This window comes from Diadema antillarum, unplaced genomic scaffold (genome assembly GCF_040938485.1).
Source record: "Diadema antillarum isolate AM-2024a unplaced genomic scaffold, OU_Dant_1.0 seq00000512_RagTag, whole genome shotgun sequence".
NCBI lineage: Eukaryota > Metazoa > Echinodermata > Echinoidea > Diadematoida > Diadematidae > Diadema > Diadema antillarum.
Window position 1 is genome coordinate 2,942,763 of NW_027271466.1, and position 19,623 is coordinate 2,962,385.

The window sequence follows — 19,623 nt, forward strand, 5'->3', positions numbered from 1 at the left end:
TGAAAATATGAATTCACACACTCTCCCCTCACCCCTTTTTGCATGTATAATCCTCCCCCCCCCCCCCCCCCTTCCCGGCTCCCCAGCCGGCCGGGTAATTTTGTCAGTGCGAAATGAAATGGGAACAAATTATGATAATTTCCCCCTGTAATCTGTATCGCCAATTCTCACGAGTAATCTGTCACCTGTGGTTTTCCCTCTTCTGCTCCGCATCTCTCGCGCCAGCCCGTCATCCCCCTTGATACCCGCGGCCCGTCGTGCGAAGTCCACGTATAAAAACCGCCAGCCGATCTGAAATCTGCGTTATTCCGCACTTCCTCCGCACAGCGACGCCGTCTACATGCACTTTTTTTTTGGTTCATTTTTATAACCAGGTTTGCAATGCCTCGGAGTGAGGTGCTTCTTCTATCTTTATTTCACCTCGTATTACTCGCCTAATTTGTCAGGGACCTAACACATACCTTTCACAGGAGTTCAAGACACCTGGGATTGTTTTCGGGCCAATATTATGCGAGAAAAAGCACGTGTGGAATATCGAGGAATACATTAATTCGTGAAACCTGTGGAAGGATCAAGCATGTTTTCGTTCAGGAAGGTAAATCGAAGTCGGAGCTATCACGAGTTTTTAATACTTACAATGTATATGTGCCATGAGAGTGTTATCATTGTGCATGTTTGTGCTCTGAATATCATGTATTTTGTGCTAATCTGTAATTGTGTGTGTGACCCAGTGTGGCTGTGTGTGCGTGTGTGTGCGTGTGCGTGACCCGATGCCATTTCATGATTAGAGAGCCACTTGATTTTTACTGTATGGGGAGACAATCAACTGATTGTCTTTAATTTGACATTACTGTACGTAAACTTACCTTACACTTCACGTATAAGCAAGCAAAATCATTGAAAATATATTGTATAGTCTCTTATTAAAAAACAAACAAACATAGGTTTCATATTGAAATTCTTAATAAATTTGTACTAACTAATGGTATATTACCTATCGAAAGTGTAAACTGTGTAGAATGTTATAGAAGGAAACAATATTTCAAGAGCAACTCGTTTCCTTTTCGTATACCTATCCTAACAAAAAAAAAATCATTTCAAAATATTAGCTGTGCACATAACGCCTCAATAATTCACCTTGGTTCGGAAATCAATGTCGAAAGTAGTACACCATTATGTCTACAAATTGTGTTTTCGCAGAGTAATATGATCGGATATCGAAACAGAACGACTTCCCATGAATAGCAGACGAGCTCATTCGTTAACGGAATAACAATACAGATATCATAATAAACAGCGTACGACTGAGCAGATCCTGTGTGTGTGTGTGTGTGTGTGTGTGTGTGCCATGCATGTGTATTGTATTGTATTTTTCTTTTATCATTATAGTCCATATGGAAAACAACACACTGATTTGACGTGTCAAGTAATCATGTTGACAGAGACGAGAAGTTGTCAAACTGCCAAAGATGATGTAAAAATAAGCCTCAGAATATTTCAAATTTGACCAGTGATTGCGACGATAGTGATGCGAATGAAGACATTTTAAATCAGCATCAAAATGTGCAGTGGAAATTGCAAGATATCAAATAATACTTAGGTCTCAATCTCAGAATTGAAAGAGATAATGAAGTAATTTCATACCTTCTATAGAGTTTTGCTTCATGATGAATACGGACATCTTCTTCTGGGTGGCGCGCAATCTGTCATCATTAGAATTTGTATTATATTTCCCCATGTCCATTACCCCCCCCCCTACTCCATAAAGTTAAATTCAATATAAGAATCATTGGAATATCGTCTTTTTAAAAGAACATTATTCCCATCTGAACTGAGATGTCGTGTTTTAAAGTCAGATACCTCCTTTTGCTAGGGATGTTCACTCTTCTGAAGCAAAACCGCGATATATCTCCACATGCTCCGCCTTCTAATGTCTGCGGCGACATGGCCAAGTCTATTCATGATAGCGTCATAACAACGGCAGGCATCAGCTGAGTCTGGTCTGTGCAGACGAAGATTTTGCGGTGAGATTAAGGAAAAAAAGTTCAGAGAGAGAGAAAAAAATGATTAAAGGGATCGGCGAGGCTCTACCATTTCACACATGTATCATTCACGGATTCAACTAATAAAAATATTTTTTTGTTAAGAAGGACTTCTTGGAGTAGAACGCATTTTGGTTGTCTGTTTCTGATGAAATAACGGTTCGGAGAGAATTTGTTATGTTGGATTTTTGTTAATCCTCTCCGCGAAGTCCCTGGGACACTCCGAAATATCCTGTTTCCTTTGTGAATTTCACATCCCAGGAAGAAAGATGGATGTCTAAGGCACCTCATGACCATGATAAATTATGGTTATACGAAAAATAAGAGGAAAAGATAAAGAAAAAAAAAACGACAACACCGTGCCGCACATCTTTAGCAAGCAAGTCTCCTTGTATATCATCTGTTAATAGTTTGTTGTTGTTGTTTTTGCGTTTGAACGATTAAGTTCATAAAATTTCCATTTAACATCACAAAGGGAAATCAAATGGAAATACAGAAAGTCATGTCGCCACTTAATCGTAAACATAGAAATATCTATGTTTTACGTCAGCTCGACTGCAGCTAATACGATATCCCTGTTGACGATATTATCTTCACCTGCACAGTTCCATGGCAATCTGAAGTTTTTCATCAGTATTAACATAATCATTATTTTCATTATCATTTCTCAAATCATTTCCAATATTGTAATTATCACCATTAAAGTTGCCTACCATGTATCATATCCAAAATGGTGATGATGATGATGATGATTATCATTGCTGTTCTAATCATCATGTTTATCATCATTATCCTTATTTTTATTATTATCATCGTTATCATTGTCATTTAATATCTCATTTTCATCGGTCTCATCAGGACTTTTGGACTCCTTCCATCGAGGATGACTGCGTAATTTCGCTGTTTAGTGCATAATGTGTGGTAAGGTAAACTTCGTGAGAATGACAGAGGCAAATGTATGAGCTTGAGATCAATTTTGTTGTCATGACAAGACAAATAATGATATTAGCTCTTTTATCAGACAAATTGCTGGTTCGTATGAATTGTGTTATCGGGGATGCTGCATAACTCCATACCTATGAATAAAGTTGTCATCAAAGTAAACTCTCTTTACGTAACGTTGATTTTTTTTTAAAAAGAAGATTCCCTCCTGGGGAAAGAAAATGGATCCTCCTAGAATTTTTAAAATTTAAATGATTTATTTTGAGAATTATCTCATAAACTATTTTTTTTTTTTGCATCACTACAATCATTATTATTTCGGTGCCTCACCATCAAAACATGAGGGCGTTATAGCCTGATTGTTTCTAAACGCACTGGCTAAGAAATTTTGACCAAACCCTATCTACAGCTCACGTCTGTCACTATAACTCTATTCATCGAGTTGATCTTTATAATACTCTGTTGTTGTTGTTTTTTCTGTCGTACCGAGGTATTTCAAGAGTACAAAGTTGAATTACTTCTTTGACAGGAATTCTGTCATGTTAGCTTTCACACTGTAAAACTGACTTTGATCAAACTCACGGTGATTTGACGAGGAGTTCTGTTCTATCTTGAGATCTGCGTTGTCATGGCCAAATTCCACCGACGAAATAAATGGGAATATCGTCGTAAAATCTGAAAGTCAGGATGTCACTCGCCAGGGAGCGATGGTCACAATGATTGTATGATTTAAAATATGTACATAATATATAAATATGTAGGTTTATGTTTTTATATCATAACTGCTATGATATACATATAGCATAATATATATTATATATGCATGTGTTTCTGCGTTGAATGGTGTGTGCTTGTGACTGTGGTTAATATTTCATATCATGATAATGTATATTATTCTAGTATATCATTATATAATCATGATATCATTATGCATGTGTGTCTCCGTTTAATGATGTTCGAAGGTGCTTTCATTTCATTTTAATTTTAATTTTATGTCACCACGATGGTAAAAGGAACTTGCTCAGCAGGCTAGTGGCTGTTATTCTGCAACTCCGTCCATAATGATATAACGGAGAAACATATCAGTGATTCAGTGTACAATAATGCCTTGTTGTTTATTGGTAACGTTTATACCTACACGCGTTATCCCTGGAGGAAACAAAGTCCCATATACTGTGGTTTAGAACTCCTCTCCCAGAACTTTTAGGTATAAACATAATTAACATAATTAAAGCGAAAATTAAATAAGTGACATCCTTTTCTGAAATTGACACGGCCTCTTCAGTCAGTATTCTATGCTCTAGCTCTCTCTGTCAACGAATAACGGCAACATGTATTGAAGTGCGTTCAGGGAGGGTCAAAACAAATTCGTGTAAGAAATGCACGTTGCTAGAGAGAGGGGGAGCGCCTTGCTTAAAATCATCATCGCACAGGCATGCTTGTAAAAAAAAAATACCACAGATTTGTGCGTACAGCCCCACGTCAGTTGTTTCAGCCCTGTTTGGGTTTTCAGATTGTGCCTGAGATACTCATTACTCACAGTCATTGTTTCAGACTATTTCCAAAACCCTATCTTGCGAAACGTCGATGGCCTCCCTCTTGGATTTAAGCCGAGAATTCCCTCACGGTGTTTCGCGCCAAACCATTCATATGCTATTGTCTGCTGAAGTGTGTAGCGAATGTGTGTGAGGTATCCATTGCTGTGCGCGTTGGGTTCTCCGGGTTCTCCTCTCTATCATTCCCGGTTATTGGACATTAATGGTCTGAGAAGGAAACTCGAACAAATTCTAGGTGGCGTATTTCTCTCATCAGTTTCGCATTTGTACAGGAATTATTAGGTACCATGTGACCTTAAGAACGATGAGAAATTATGGTCCTATAATGTCAATACATTATTTCATGTTTCCTTTTTGGTCGTTCTGCTACAAAGTTTCGAACTTTTTGTGTTGAAGTTACCATTTCTACAATAAATATGTTCGTAAGCATGTGATTTTAGAGAAACATACAGACATGACAGAGCGAATAAAGAGAATGAAAGAGGGGGAGAGAGAGACATTAATGGCGAGGAAGGAGAGAAAAGTGTGCGTGTGTATTTGTGTGTACACACATGTCTACAATGTATGTGTGTGTTTAGTGTGTGTGTGTGTGTGTGTGCCTATGGATGTTCGTGTATACGATTACCAAGTGAAAAATATCAACAACCGATTCAAAATAATATCCTGTCTTTTACAGACGAAATGTGCGTTGTTTCTGGTTATGTAATTTTCCGCCTAATAAGTTGCTTGATTGGCTCCTGGGACATTCATCCCAGTACAGGTTTCCGATTTAAACCCTGTGATATGAGCTATACATTCCGAATGTCTATGATAATTATATTCAGCGCATTTACCAACAATCACACACATAAAACAACTTTTGCGAGTAGAACATGCATTTAGCTACAGCATCGCGTGTATTGTATGCGTGTATGTGTCCTTTTACATTGTAATGAGGTATTTTGTGAAGAAATAAATTGTGATGGGGTGGCTCAAGCAATATCCTAGCCTTTTGTCAATACCCTCTCGCTGTATGGTGTTGCGCTCGGCTGGGCTCGCTTCGCTCGCCCGTTGCAGCGAGAGGGCCTTGACAAAAGGCTAGCAATATCCCTACTTCGGTTTTCTTTTTTTTTTTTTTTTTTTTTTTTTTTTGGTGTGAAGATTTCTGTTGAAACTCGTAAGGCTTTGCCAGGGATTAAAACTGAGTTCAAGTCGGTGGGACGGGATGGGAGTTCCTTAACGATAAGGAAACACGTGACATCAGGGATCTACTTCGGCCCTTAACCGCGCATTGAAAGATTGGCTGTACCACGAGGGCGGTTTTTATGTTTGTTTTTAGATGTCAAAATATTTTTCCTTCGGAATAATAATAGTGGTGCCAGTGCGATACTCTGATTAGACAAATTCTCGAATTATATTATTTCGTTTGTTGATCACATTTATGAGACATGAGAACCTGCTGTACGTAATGTCAAAATTCTATAATCATCATTATTAAATTTGAAAAATATTATGAACGCTATGTTTTAGGATGTGTACAAAGTTGATTGTAAGTGCAAAATGTTTTTGTTCCCTGCTATGCACGATGCGGAGTGTATGTCATCCTTGTTTTTCCTGTGAAAATCCATCTCTTATTCTTATACATTGCGCATTTTATGACATTTGTTCAGAAGTGTCGAAATATATTTCTCATGGTATACCCCAGTATAGGAAGACACTTAGTGAATGCTGCTGCGTAGTACTCATGCTGAAAGAAGTCCCGCCATATACTGTTACACTAGTAAACTCATGGCTAAACTAAACAATCCAAAACCAACGACACAACCGGCACAGACAAATTAGTTAGACACATTTCTGTATGTTTCTCGTATTCCTCTTGAGTTGGCTATTCTCTTCCAAAACAGTCTTCTAAATACATATCTTTTTATTTCTTTTTTATGTCTTCTTGGACAATCTCGAAAGTCTTATTTTTTTTCTCAATATTATTAGCACTATTACTACTGCATAGCCACATTGTGTTCTTTGCTTGGTCATTCCTTTGACTTGAAATGAAATCTTAAAAGATGCTATAAAGCAATTTCATCTAATAAAGTAAGAACTTCCATCGCCGTACAAAACTTTTCCAGTGTTGCAATCTCTCGCTTGAAATCATTGTGTCTATTCATACCTCTATCTATTTTCCACATCAGGTCAGTTCCCACTTTTCCCGGATCGTACACAAACACCATCACCCCAACATGGGCAATCGAGAATCGGGAGAGATGGGCGACGGAATAGATCACGCTGGTCAGTCAACGATCACCGTGAACTCGTCGTCCAAGGTCATGAAGGACAAACGGAAGAACAAGAAGGCCACGCCTAAGAAGAAGGACCACATACAGGATGATCATGGTTTCCATGACAACGGGATGAGTGGCGGGGCGATGGGCTCCGCGGGTATTGATACGGGAGGAGGGATATCGCCGTCGATATCGTTTAAACATGGTGAGTTGGGATATGCGTGCATCCTTGTTTACGCCAGGTAGTTATCTGTGAGATGAAGATGCTGGCAAAGAACTGTGTCGAAGTAAGGAGTAACAAAGATTTTTCCCACTTTTTGGCTGGATGACATTTCAAGTCCGGGACCAAACTATTGTTGATCTAAATCCTGCCAATATAATTATCATCATGAAAAACAAAGAAAGGCACAAAAAACAAACAAACAAACAAACAAAGACGACGTCCTTGTGTTTCGATTAATAGTCGATTATACAATGTAATGCGTAATACAGGTTTGACAAGACGAAAGAAAATTCCTGCGCCTTTCCGCCCTCCCCCACCCAAGACAACTGAACAGCAAGTTCCCGTGATTTTTGGAGTAATTCATATCCTGTTATTGGTGTCATGGATTATGACATACATTCCCGCCATACAGTGTGTCAAAGAACTTGCTACATGCATACATAATTATATACTGATACATACAGACACACACACAGAGAATACAACAGTACTGTTACTGCCCACTATATGTTAAAAAAATGATTCATTTCAAATTCTCTTCTGGACAAGAACGAATACATTCAACATTCGACTCTAAGACTGAAATGCACGCGTGATGGTGGATTGGTGCATGACTAAAGAAATAAAGCCGTAGAGAAGATCGTTCGGGCTTGTGAAATACCTGGGAAATAATGATTAATTCTCTGCCGAGGGATTTTTTTTTTCTTGCAAGCGATCGAGACAAAAAAGCTTTCAACGTCACATGAGACAGAACAGTTCGTGATTCAGTTTACCGCAAAGTGTAGCATTCCCCGCAGGGAGAGTGTTCTTTTTGTTTTTACTCTGGCTGCATCACCTTAACTTGTTTAAAGGAATCGCTATACTCTCTTCAAAGTAGAGCAAGGGTGACTCGTCACCATAGTGCCATGATAAAGTCAAAGGTAAACCCATCCACAAAACCTACAAAAATAGCAAAATAAATTTGGCTAAAAATGAAAATCTTATTGTTCATTTTTTTTCGAAAACCGAAAATTTTATATCCGAACCACCTCCTGCGTAATTTTTAAAATTCGACGAGTCTCATGCACAGAGAATACAATTTCCTTTCTTTGTGTTCGTATAATTTAAGGTATATATGCGACTTTACAACTGACCCTCAGTGTATACGTTCCTTGCCTAATTTCCATCAAAATTACGATATCTGTATAAGAAAGATAAACGTATCCAGTGGCACCTTTTTAGCGAGCACTTTAAACGGTGGTTTTTCTTTGTGTGTGGTTTAGACGACGAGTTAAATATTCATAATCAAATTATTGTTTGACGATTTTATCAAAATTTCGTGGTGATTGGTCGCAAACAAGTACTTTTTTTCTGTGCAGTGATGCTGTATATGTATCGAACCAAGAGTATCCCGTTCAGATTGAAATTATTTTTATACAATTAAGAAATAAACTCTAAACGAGCGCATGTATAACTCAAAGATCAAACAAAGTTGATTTCAATAAAAACAAACTTATCAAGCTAGTTATTGGGTTCTGTGAAATGTCTACTATTGTCAGGTAACTTGGAATTCTCTCTCTCTACAAATACATACATAAGCTCTAGCCTGTCAGAAGACTGTGTACAACTTAAACATTTAGACCGCATTATCTTTGAAGACCATCATCACAAGCAGTCCTTTACTCCGCGGACTTTATGATTTCACACAGTGGGATAGAAAGCAATAAACACACATACAGCAAGCCATACGCACTCACACAACGTGGCATCATCATTTAAGATAACGATTCATTTCAAAGTGCTGGAAAGTAGCAGTGATTTCTTGTCAGAAATTAGTGAGATCAAATGTCTAGTGCCCCTATGATACTAGATCTCAACTGCATACGATAGATTCTTCCGTTATTTTGTCGCAATTCTGCGCGGTGTCAAGTTGTGATGGCGTTTAAATACCCTTAAAATGCATTCAACCTTTGCTTTCCTGGATTCTGCCAACATGTATTATTTTCACGTACTCTAACTATGACATGTGTTCATAAGAGTACAAAACTTTTTGCCAAGTTCTTACAAAATGTATAATGCTCCATAGAAGGGCGTGTGTTGACTGGAATTGGCGCAATGCACCGTTGCAATGCCGTAATATTAGAAGCGGGGAGATGTGGATTTTACGATTTGCAGTACATCACGGTTTTAATCGTTTCGGGATATTTTCGGAAGCCCCGCTTTTGAAGTGCCTTCACGGGCTAACGCGTAGTGGACAACAAACGTAGGAAGCAGGGTATTATTAACCGAGGACTTGTCTCGATTAAATAGCTTAGAGGCTTGTCGTCAGGCTAATCATATACTTAGCAGGGTCACCGGTGCTGTGCTGTGGAGCCGTTTTAGATACCACGCAGCTTGAGAGATAAAGGGAAGATTCCCTGGCGACCAAGATGAATTTCCGAATGCTGCAAATCACAGCAAAAAAAAAAATAATAATAAGCAACAAAATGATGATTTCAAGGATAAAAAAGAAAGAAAAAAACCGATACACTTTTTCTTGTATTGACATCATCTAGTAGAGTTCTTGTTTGTACAGGACAAACTACATACATTTTTATTCGAACAGTGTCGGAAGTTAGTTATACTGTGAAAGTACTGTGTGGAATTAATGCTATTTTGTTTGATCACACGACATCTGTAGCAGTGTTTAGAAACATTCGGGCTTAATGGACAAACACTATTCTTTTTCCCTTTTTAAATGAAATGGCAAGATTATTGTTTAACCACAGAAGAGAATACATCGCATTTGATCACCAGCGAGACAAAGATAACACCTTATAATTGTAACGTTGAATAAATTATTAAAATGTAGTTCCCTTTTGTCATGATAATTACAGATAAAGCCAGCTTGGTTTCGACAACTTATATCAGAACTCGCATTTCGCATGCCATCTGAACGATTTCGTTCGTCACTTTTGTTTGAATTAACGAGGAGACAAAATCCTGGTTTGATTTTATGAATGAAGGCTACGACCCAGCATTGTCTACAATAAGTATAAGAGTGGCTGAAATTCACAAGTGGATTGTTCACAATGTTCACGACAAAACAAAATAAGTATGTCCGTTGAAACCTGTTTCAGTATAATATTTTGCAAAATATCTTTACCATGTTACTTCACAATGAATTATTGCAACAAATGTACAATAGTAAATGAAAACAAAACAAAACCAAAGAACTCGTGGAACTTGAATCAAGGTTTAAATTGATTTGTGAATCCAAGCTTAAGTTGAACAATAAGTTTATTTCCAGTCCGAAAGTTTGGCAATTAGTCATTATCATTTTAGGCCAACGTGTTGCAAATACATTTTAGTAACATTTGGAATTTAATATCGTCGAATGTCGAATTGAAACGATTGTTCCTTCTCCATACAAGCATTATATCGTATACTCTCGACCATGATGATGGTAAGGATCGTGGTCTAACTTTTTTTTTTTTCGCAAGCATATCGCACTGAGCCACTATATCTGCTAAATTGTCCGCCAGCAGTTATCTATTCAGGTACTTGTGATATTAGTATAACATAAAAAAACACACAGAAACGCTAACATTACAACCCTTGTTTTCCTGTCCTTACTTCTTAGCTCATTTTGGAATATTTTAGATTTCAATCAGGAAACTATCGCTCATTTTGTTCAGTTTGATGTGATCACAATGCTATGATATTCAGACTTCCAAGAACGCGTCCAAAAGCTATTCAACCTTTCTTCCTGCTCTGTTAACATGGTTAACGAAGTGTGATATGGTGGAATGAACTTGAAGAACAGCTTAGTGAGAATATGCGTGAGAATAGGACGCCTGTGTAAACTTTGGAATAATTCGTGCATCGATCATTTTATAAAAGGGGCGATTAAACAATTTGTGTAACAGATTTAATTTTTGTTTCTGTCAGAATGTGTTCTATATCACTTGAGCCATGCATCCATTGCAAAAGTTTACCAGAAGAAAAGAGCATACGACCGTGAAATTATTGACATATGGACGTGCACACATTCTGATTGGGGTCATTCTTTTTTTTCTGGGTAATTTCATTAACGCATGGCTCCACAACGCCAATGAATGTGGACGCTTTGTAAGTTACTAAAATAACAGTTTTGTAATAATAATTGTTATCTCTTACATCTGAGCATGCGTTTTCTGTTTATCACACCACACAGCTGCCGGGGAGCGTTACAAGGCGCTCTATGATTATGAAGCCAGAACAACAGACGATCTTACTTTCAGAAAGGGGGAGATCCTCATCATTACAAACAAAAGGTAATTCATGATTGTGAAGATAAACCAATGTTCACTGTTGTAATTCTTCAGGATCGTCTTCTTTATCGTCGCCACAAGCAGTATCATTTTCCTCTGTTTAGCTCTCCTGAGCCAAAGGCTCAAATGAGTTATTAAGATCATCATTGTCCGTAGTAAGTGTCGTTTCAAGTTTGTTCATGGTGGATCCAGGGGTGCCTCACCCCTCCCCCAAGAGCCCTGGGAGTGGAGTGGGAGTCCAAATTGCGGCCCAATTTTCACATTTTCAGCTTCTTCTCGAAAACATCATGTTGAATTTAAGGGATCTCTTAGAAACAATCTTCTATAGAACCAAAAATACTCTCGAGTAAATGTAATGCAAATTGGTAAGTGCATTTTCAAGGTTATGGAAGATCCAGGGCTGGCCCTTTGGGACCGGGACCAAATCGGGGCCAGTTTCCACTTTCTAATCTTCTTGTAGACAACGCATTGTCAAAAAATCCTCTAAAAGCTTGGAAGGTGTCATTGCCAGTGCGATATAGAAAAAAAAACAAGTGGACAACTTGCCCTCATGGAAGTTCCCTAGAGCTCCCCAAGAGTTATGTTTCTCTATAGGGTAAGTTTGCAAGATTGTGTGGAAGGTGAGTTTGCGATGCTCAGGTGAGCGCGAGACCCTTGGTCCTTCAAATTGTAATATTGTCTAAAAACAATCCTTGTCATCGAATCATCGTCAGTATTTTTGCTTTTTTCCCTTCTTTGGTGTTGCAACAAACATATAATTCTTGTAATCTAACTTCTCTTGTCATTACCATAATCATCTTCCTCTTTATAGTTTTATGATAACTGTATTTTGTCATAGAATTTCCATCATCATAATTATTTCGTTTTTACCTTACCTTGACCTCTGACTTACTTTTTGTTTGTTTGTTCTTAAACGCAGTGATCCGAACTGGTGGCTAGCATCCTCGGTTGTGTCGAAGAGGGAAGGATACGTGCCCCGGAACTACATCGAGCCAGCTGACCTCCTGCAGTCAGAAGAGTAAGACATGACTAAAAGCAAAGTACAAACTCAGAAATATGTCGATTGTAACAACAGTAGTTTTAGAGGTAATTATAGTTATGATGGTATTCACATTATGTACTTTGCCTTGAGAGTTTCTGGTTAAACTATGGGCAGAGGTAACTCCGAAATAGTAGGCCTATATAATTATATTGTTCACTGAGGGGGCAGCCCCGAAGTGAATGTACAATCGGGGTCACCGACGCACATAGTTTTAACAAGAAACTTGAAATCAGGTAGAATATATTTGTTTTGTATTGGATAAAAAAACTGTAAAAAAAAAAAAAGAAGGGGGAATGAGGCGAGAGGTAGGGTGGAGGATGCGATATTGTGGAGGGATTTTAACGGTGACCGTGCGAAGTTGGGCGCTATGTCACAATTGCTAAATTGGCAATTTACAAAGTTGACAGTACAAGGCAGCGCGCGATGTCAGAATTGCTTTGTGACGTCACAATCGTTTTGCGCCATCATTTCATAACTAGTGTACTATTGGGAAAATGTCGTCATAAAGAGTGATGTCATTTAATAGTATACCATGAATTGTCAAACATGCCAACATTCTGAAATAGTTGAAAATATAATGATCATGTGAATCTCTTTGAACTAACCAATAGACAGATATTTTTGGATCCAAAATATAATATACAAATATAATTTGTCTTGAGAGTTTCTTGTTAAAACTATGGGCAGAGGCGACTCCAAAAGAACTATTCACTTCGGGGCTGCGCCCCTCAGTGAATAGTTCTTTTGGAGGCACCGAGGCCTATAGTTTTAACAAGAAACTTGAAATTATGCAAAGTATTTTTGTTTTATATTTTGGATAAAAAATTTGAACATAAGAAGGGGAAATGGGGGTAAATGTAAAGCGAAAAGTCGTATGATGGATGCGATGTTGTGAAGGGATCCTACATTATAAGAAGCATGTCGCTGCGGCGCACGATGTCGGACCTGCTTTGTGATGTTTGTTAAAAATGTCACATTTACAAGCGCGACGCGCGGTGTTAAGGTGCGAAGCAATGCGCAATGTCAGAATTGTTTTTATGACGTCACAATTATTTTGTTAGAAATTGATGCATTTCACAGAGTGACGGTACTAGCAGTGCGCAAAGTCAAAATTGCTTTGTGGCGTCACAATTGTTTTGCTAGAAATACACTGTAGTTGCATTTCACAGAGTGACAGTGCAAAGCTGCGCACAATTTCAGAATTGCGTTGTGACATCATTTTGCAAATAGTATACTATTTGCAAAATGTCGTCATAGAAGTGACGTCATTTTGCAAATAGTACTTTGTGGAGTGTCAACTTTCTGAAATAGCTGAAAATACCTAGCGCCTTGAGTATCTTTTTTAGGTAGAAATGTGCGCTTTATAAGAGTCTCATTATTATTATTATTATTATTATTATTATTATTATAATCACGTGAAGCTCTTTCAACCAATCACCAGAGGATAAATTTTTGATCCAAAATATAATAGCAATTATGAAGTAACTACTTCCACCACTGCTTCTACTACTACCATGACTGCTACTACTACTACTACTACTTCTACTGTTACTACTTTTACTGCTACTACTACTACTACTACTACTATACTTCTGCTACTTCTACTACTACTGCTACTACTACCACTGAACTACTTCTACTACTACTGCTGTACCACTGCTACCATGTACAATGTATATGGCTGCTACAGGTATACTTCTGTATGAGTCCTGATAATAATCTCTGCTTCTAACGTGAACTTTTTATTTGCGTTGAGTGCCGATTGACATAGAAAACCCAATAGCACTGAGCACGCAGTCTAAAGTCCTTGGCAAGGAACGAGTTAAGTGTCATACCTATCCAGGTACCCTCATGATTATTACCCACGCCGATGAAAATCGGCAGGGGGTTATGTAAAGGGTTCCGTATGTTTGTTTGTTTGTTTGTTTGTTTGTTTGTTTGTTTGGTTTTTTGTTTTTTTGTTTGTTTGTTTGTTTGTTTGTTTGTTTGTGTACAAGATAACAAGAGAACGGGTAAACGGATTTGCACGAAATGTTCAGGGAATGTTTGGATAATGACAGGAAAGAATCGATTAGATTTTGGTGATAATCGGTTGACCCTTGCAAATTCTGTGTGACCTTGAAGTTTTGACCCCATGGTATAGTGACCATTCCGAAAATTTCCCGTTTCTCACTTTGCGATTTTCCGCTACCATACGAAGACATAAACTCCCCAACGATCCGACTTCGCTGCTCAAATGTTCGTAAGAATTCCGAAATTTACGTTTAGGCCTATTTGAGGGACTATGTCCTTCTAGATTTATGAAAGTTCGTTCTCCGTCATCACAAACTGGCCCGTATTTTGATGATTTTTCAAATTAACATTGATTGTTTTTTTCGTTGGAGGAGCATTTTGCTCGGTCGCAGTCACACTGCACGATATGCGTGCTCAATGTCAATGCGTGTGCAAGGCCGCTGAAAATGCATCGCGCTCTACACTGTTGGTGCAAAATTGCACCGGGGACGTTGCGGCGCTCGTTGGTGGCCGAATACTGGTGCAGTAGACATTTGCATTCAACCCTTGCATTGAATAATTCCCGTAGACACTAATCATAGGGGTAATTGCCTAGGGGGTACGTAAATTTTGTTTTTCTTTTTTGCTTTTGTGGATACCATCAAAGATCGTACACTCATACGACCTTTGATATTTGATGATTTTTCAAATTAACATTGATTGTTTTTTTCGTTGGAGGAGCATTTTGCTCGGTCGCAGTCACACTGCACGATATGCGTGCTCAATGTCAATGCGTGTGCAAGGCCGCTGAAAATGCATCGCGCTCTACACTGTTGGTGCAAAATTGCACCGGGGACGTTGCGGCGCTCGTTGGTGGCCGAATACTGGTGCAGTAGACATTTGCATTCAACCCTTGCATTGAATAATTCCCGTAGACACTAATCATAGGGGTAATTGCCTAGGGGGTACGTAAATTTTGTTTTTCTTTTTTGCTTTTGTGGATACCATCAAAGATCGTACACTCATACGACCTTTGATATTTGATGATTTTTCAAATTAACATTGATTGTTTTTTTCGTTGGAGGAGCATTTTGCTCGGTCGCAGTCACACTGCACGATATGCGTGCTCAATGTCAATGCGTGTGCAAGGCCGCTGAAAATGCATCGCGCTCTACACTGTTGGTGCAAAATTGCACCGGGGACGTTGCGGCGCTCGTTGGTGGCCGAATACTGGTGCAGTAGACATTTGCATTCAACCCTTGCATTGAATAATTCCCGTAGACACTAATCATAGGGGTAATTGCCTAGGGGGTACGTAAATTTTGTTTTTCTTTTTTGCTTTTGTGGATACCATCAAAGATCGTACACTCATACGACCTTTGATATCATCACACTCTCGGCTTGCTATAATCAAAATATCCCGCAAGAAAACGGCGTATTTCTCGATTTTTAGCGCTTTTTCCGCGACCCGTCGCGTAGACAATACTCTTAAAACTGGACTTAATTCGCGCGCGCTTTTAAAAGTTCCGATTCTGCACTTTTGACGGTGGAATTTGGGATTTTCGATGGATTTTTGGAGGAGACTTAAGGACTTTCCTGTACGTGAATGAGTGTTAATACCGTATGTGTAATTATGTGATTTGCGTGTGATGTGACTGTAGAACCAAAGATCGTACACTTCATTGTACGATCTTTGGTAGAACTCACTGGCTGGTGATAAAGCACACTGGCAATTAAGTGGCCGAATTCTGGTAGATGACCGAATGCACATTATGTTTACCCCGACTTTGTACTTAGGCGTGGGTCTGCCGCCTTTGACGGCCCCTCTCTAGTTAGGGTTCTGTTTTCTAGGACTCTCTCTGATGAATAGCATACTAAAGCGTTATCAGGGATCACTTTCGCATCATGGGTTGGACTAGCCTCCACAATCGAAAGTGCCACAGTGCTCTTACCATGGTTGACAAGCGAGCAAGCTTTTCTTTATTCTGTTTTGATAGAAGATGACAAATCTAACGACTTAAGTAACAGACGGCGTGAATTTTTTGTTTCTTTTTGATAGTACATTATCTAGTCATATTATGAAAAGATAGGTCAAATTCACGGGAAACTTTGTCTAACGTTTCAAGAGCCAATGGTAGTCATGATTTGTAATGATTGACGATGCTATCATCGTGTTGTCTACAGAGAATTTGATAGAGGCATTGTAGGGCTCCAAAAAGAGCTATACACGTCATGCCTCGGGCTTTGATGTCCTGTGGACGTGCAGACACGAGCATAACAACACTCATGCAAATCTCACATGGACTGGAATTAGCTATACGTTTAATCGACAGGTTAGGTGGGGAAATAGTTCGTGCAAAGTATATCACGTTAATAGGCCGAGTCTAAGAAGTAAATCTCGTTATCAAATGAGTCGCTTTAACGTTGTGATAGCTTGCATTCGAATTGTCTGCTGTCTAGGTTGGTGATTGCAACGGTTGAACTAGTGAACTCTCGATGCGTTGGTAGGCAAGCATGATAGTGAGGTTATGATAAAAGCAAGTAACGCAGTGTAGTGTAATCCTTCTGAAATCCGCCTTAACGGATGTGAGTCATGAACGGTTGATCCCGCGTAGCGAATGGGAAAGTGGTTGGTTATTCTTTTTTTTTGTCAAGTCCGTTCCGTTCTCTGCCAACAAGAATGTCAACTTGCGTTTCACGCAGGTGTCTTTCTCCTGAGCGTGACAGAACTACGCAGAAAATGATGGCATTCAATGCCACAAAATGGGGGCAGGCAAGGAGTTTTTCTAGTATGTTCTCATGTACGCACTCGTACACCAAACATTTGCAACACACAGAAGTGAGCATTCCCGTCACACCAACAAACAGACAAAAAAAAAAAAAAAAATGACAGAAAAGAAAATGGTGTGGGTAAAATTTATCCCTTGTAAACTCGAAGAGCCCTGTTTGAATAAAATGGCGATTTGAATAAATTGCTATGCTCTTGTGGTAAATATACAAAATCAAGGAAGATATTATCTGCGATTAAACACCTCTGGGATGCAAAATTATGCAAGGACTATTTCAAGAGAACTCAATAAACAAATTGGTTCTGTAGACGGATGACAATAATAGCATTTACTTTACGTGGTCGATGCTGCAGCTGTTACCACAATATCAAACATTCATGGTGATCCCATCAGAATAAGTACGAATAACGTGAATAAAATGTTCCAAACCTGAAGGAAAAAAAAACCCCCAATAACAAATGCAGCATTCAGTGAACAATTTCATTGACCACAAAATTGCGTCATGCTTATATCGTGCTTGTAAAGAAAATAATACAATTTATTTTCTATTCATCACTTCAAGTATGAATCTGGCGACCCGCACATGGTTAGGAGCTGATAACGAACGCTTGCGATATCAAAGGAAGGTAGCTCTTTAATCAAATATTTGTCGTTCGTATATTTTCGTAAATCGTTCTCTCTGCTCAGCAGTCGCCATGTGGGGAAGGAGATAGCAGGTGGCTTAGCCGGTGATGAGAGCATGGGGCTTCAACGGGATGCGTCGCCGAGTGATAATGGTTTCAGGGATGCGCGTGTATCTTAACCCATGGCTTTCCAGAACCGGGTGTGTCCATCGTATGAAATCTGTTGGGTCAGGGGGAGGGTATTTCACGGGGCTCCGGGAGGCAAGAGGTTAAAGCTCTTGGATGGAGAGGGGTGTGGCTCGGAAGGCATCGAAGGATTTCGAAGACTCATCCCTGGTGAAGCTTTAAGAGCTAAGGCCGATCACGATCTTCACCCATCCTTGTCCTGTCGTTGTTAGCTCCCATCCTCTTCTTTGAATTCTCTGACCTTTGAAGAGTTGAGAAAAGTCTCCATGAAGGGCACGATACATAAAGTGTGTGTAGAAAGCACGCATTTATTTTTGAGACGTCATTTTAGGATGCTTTTCTTGATTAAAAACGTAAGTTTTGAATGTAGCTGACAATGAGTAGAGCTTTCATGCTGCTGTAGATAACGAAAACATTTGTTTTTTAAGTTGTTTAACAGCTGCACTGTACGACCTTTTCAAATTTTGCGGCACAGGAAATAGACAGGTTACCCTCAGTCTGTTCGACAGTGTTGATGATTTCGTTTGTTGCTTGCGGAATACCTTGGATGATATTTATTTAAAAAAAAACACGTGTCGATGAAAACCTGTCATAATTCTGGTTGATTTATGAACTAGCCAAAGGGTTGTTTACGTAAGATCGTGAAGAAAGGTTCCTCGCTCCCGAACTCTGCACCAGCAACTTCAAACACATGTATCAAGGACTTGGGATTACAAGGCAACGGGTATGATATTGCGAACGCAGATGATTCTAATTTCTAGAAACTGTAGAGCAAAGAGAAATAAAAGTTGAATAATTCTACTACTTTTACATAAATTACATTTCGAACTAAATAAAGCACATGGACGCGAGGAATGTTTTATTTACTTTTTTTTTGTCGTAGAAATATCACTATTTGATTATCCATGCGTATAATAATCTTACGTCACACAACATGAATATTGATTTGTGACACTTAACTACAACTTTTTTGATACATAAAACTTGAAATGTATTGTTTAAGAAGAACATAAAAAACACCTATATACCAATTTGTTTGAGGCTGCACTCCTTTGATTTCTAGTCATCCTTCACTAACAACTATCTCTAGCCTTCTGTGCGATATTTAAAGTTACAATTAAGCTCAATTTCAAAGAGTCAGGCGCCTATCTGCGTGAGACGTCTGACTCTAGAACGCTAATTTAGTGGACTAATAAGTGGCAAGCGCGTGCTAGAGGTGCGAATATTAAACTTGACACATGTGGGACTATAAGGATATCTATCTCGGCCAGAGATCGAGGTCAGATATAGGGCTCTTGTTTGAGGTAACTTTGTGCCAGCATGGAGCTACAACTGTAGCTCAATGCTTGTACCACAAGCCACTGTTATGGCTGGAGGACACCTCGCGATAGAATCTTATAACCATGATAACGAGAAGTGATTGTCGCATGTCTGTCGGACCTTCCTATAGGAGGGGTTAGCAAAAGGCTTAGCCACGTGAACAATCTATCATTCTATGTCCGGCAACAGGGTCTGGATGCATCAACTAGTGAATCTCCTATGTTAGCTTATAACATTTCAAATCGTTTGCAGAGATACCGACGTGGTTATTAGTAACTATACGTACCTTGATGTCCATATGGAACCAAAAAAAAAAAGGTTTATTAACTTATACTTCAGAGGACTATATGAATAGGGGCATAAGTTGAATATGATGGCA

The 19,623-nt window shown here is 38.9% G+C and overlaps 1 protein-coding gene across 1 annotated transcript in view; it reads left to right on the forward strand.

Moving 5' to 3' along the window:
- Window positions 1-577: 577 nt before the first annotated feature.
- Window positions 578-19,623, forward strand: part of LOC139734196 (proto-oncogene tyrosine-protein kinase Yrk-like) — a 55,975-nt gene continuing 36,929 nt past the window's right edge. The window contains exons 1-4 of the mRNA XM_071645001.1: window positions 578-595; window positions 6,709-7,003; window positions 11,196-11,295; window positions 12,212-12,310. Of these exons, the coding sequence (XP_071501102.1) occupies window positions 578-595; window positions 6,709-7,003; window positions 11,196-11,295; window positions 12,212-12,310 (512 nt within the window). The remainder of the gene's footprint in view (window positions 596-6,708; window positions 7,004-11,195; window positions 11,296-12,211; window positions 12,311-19,623) is intronic.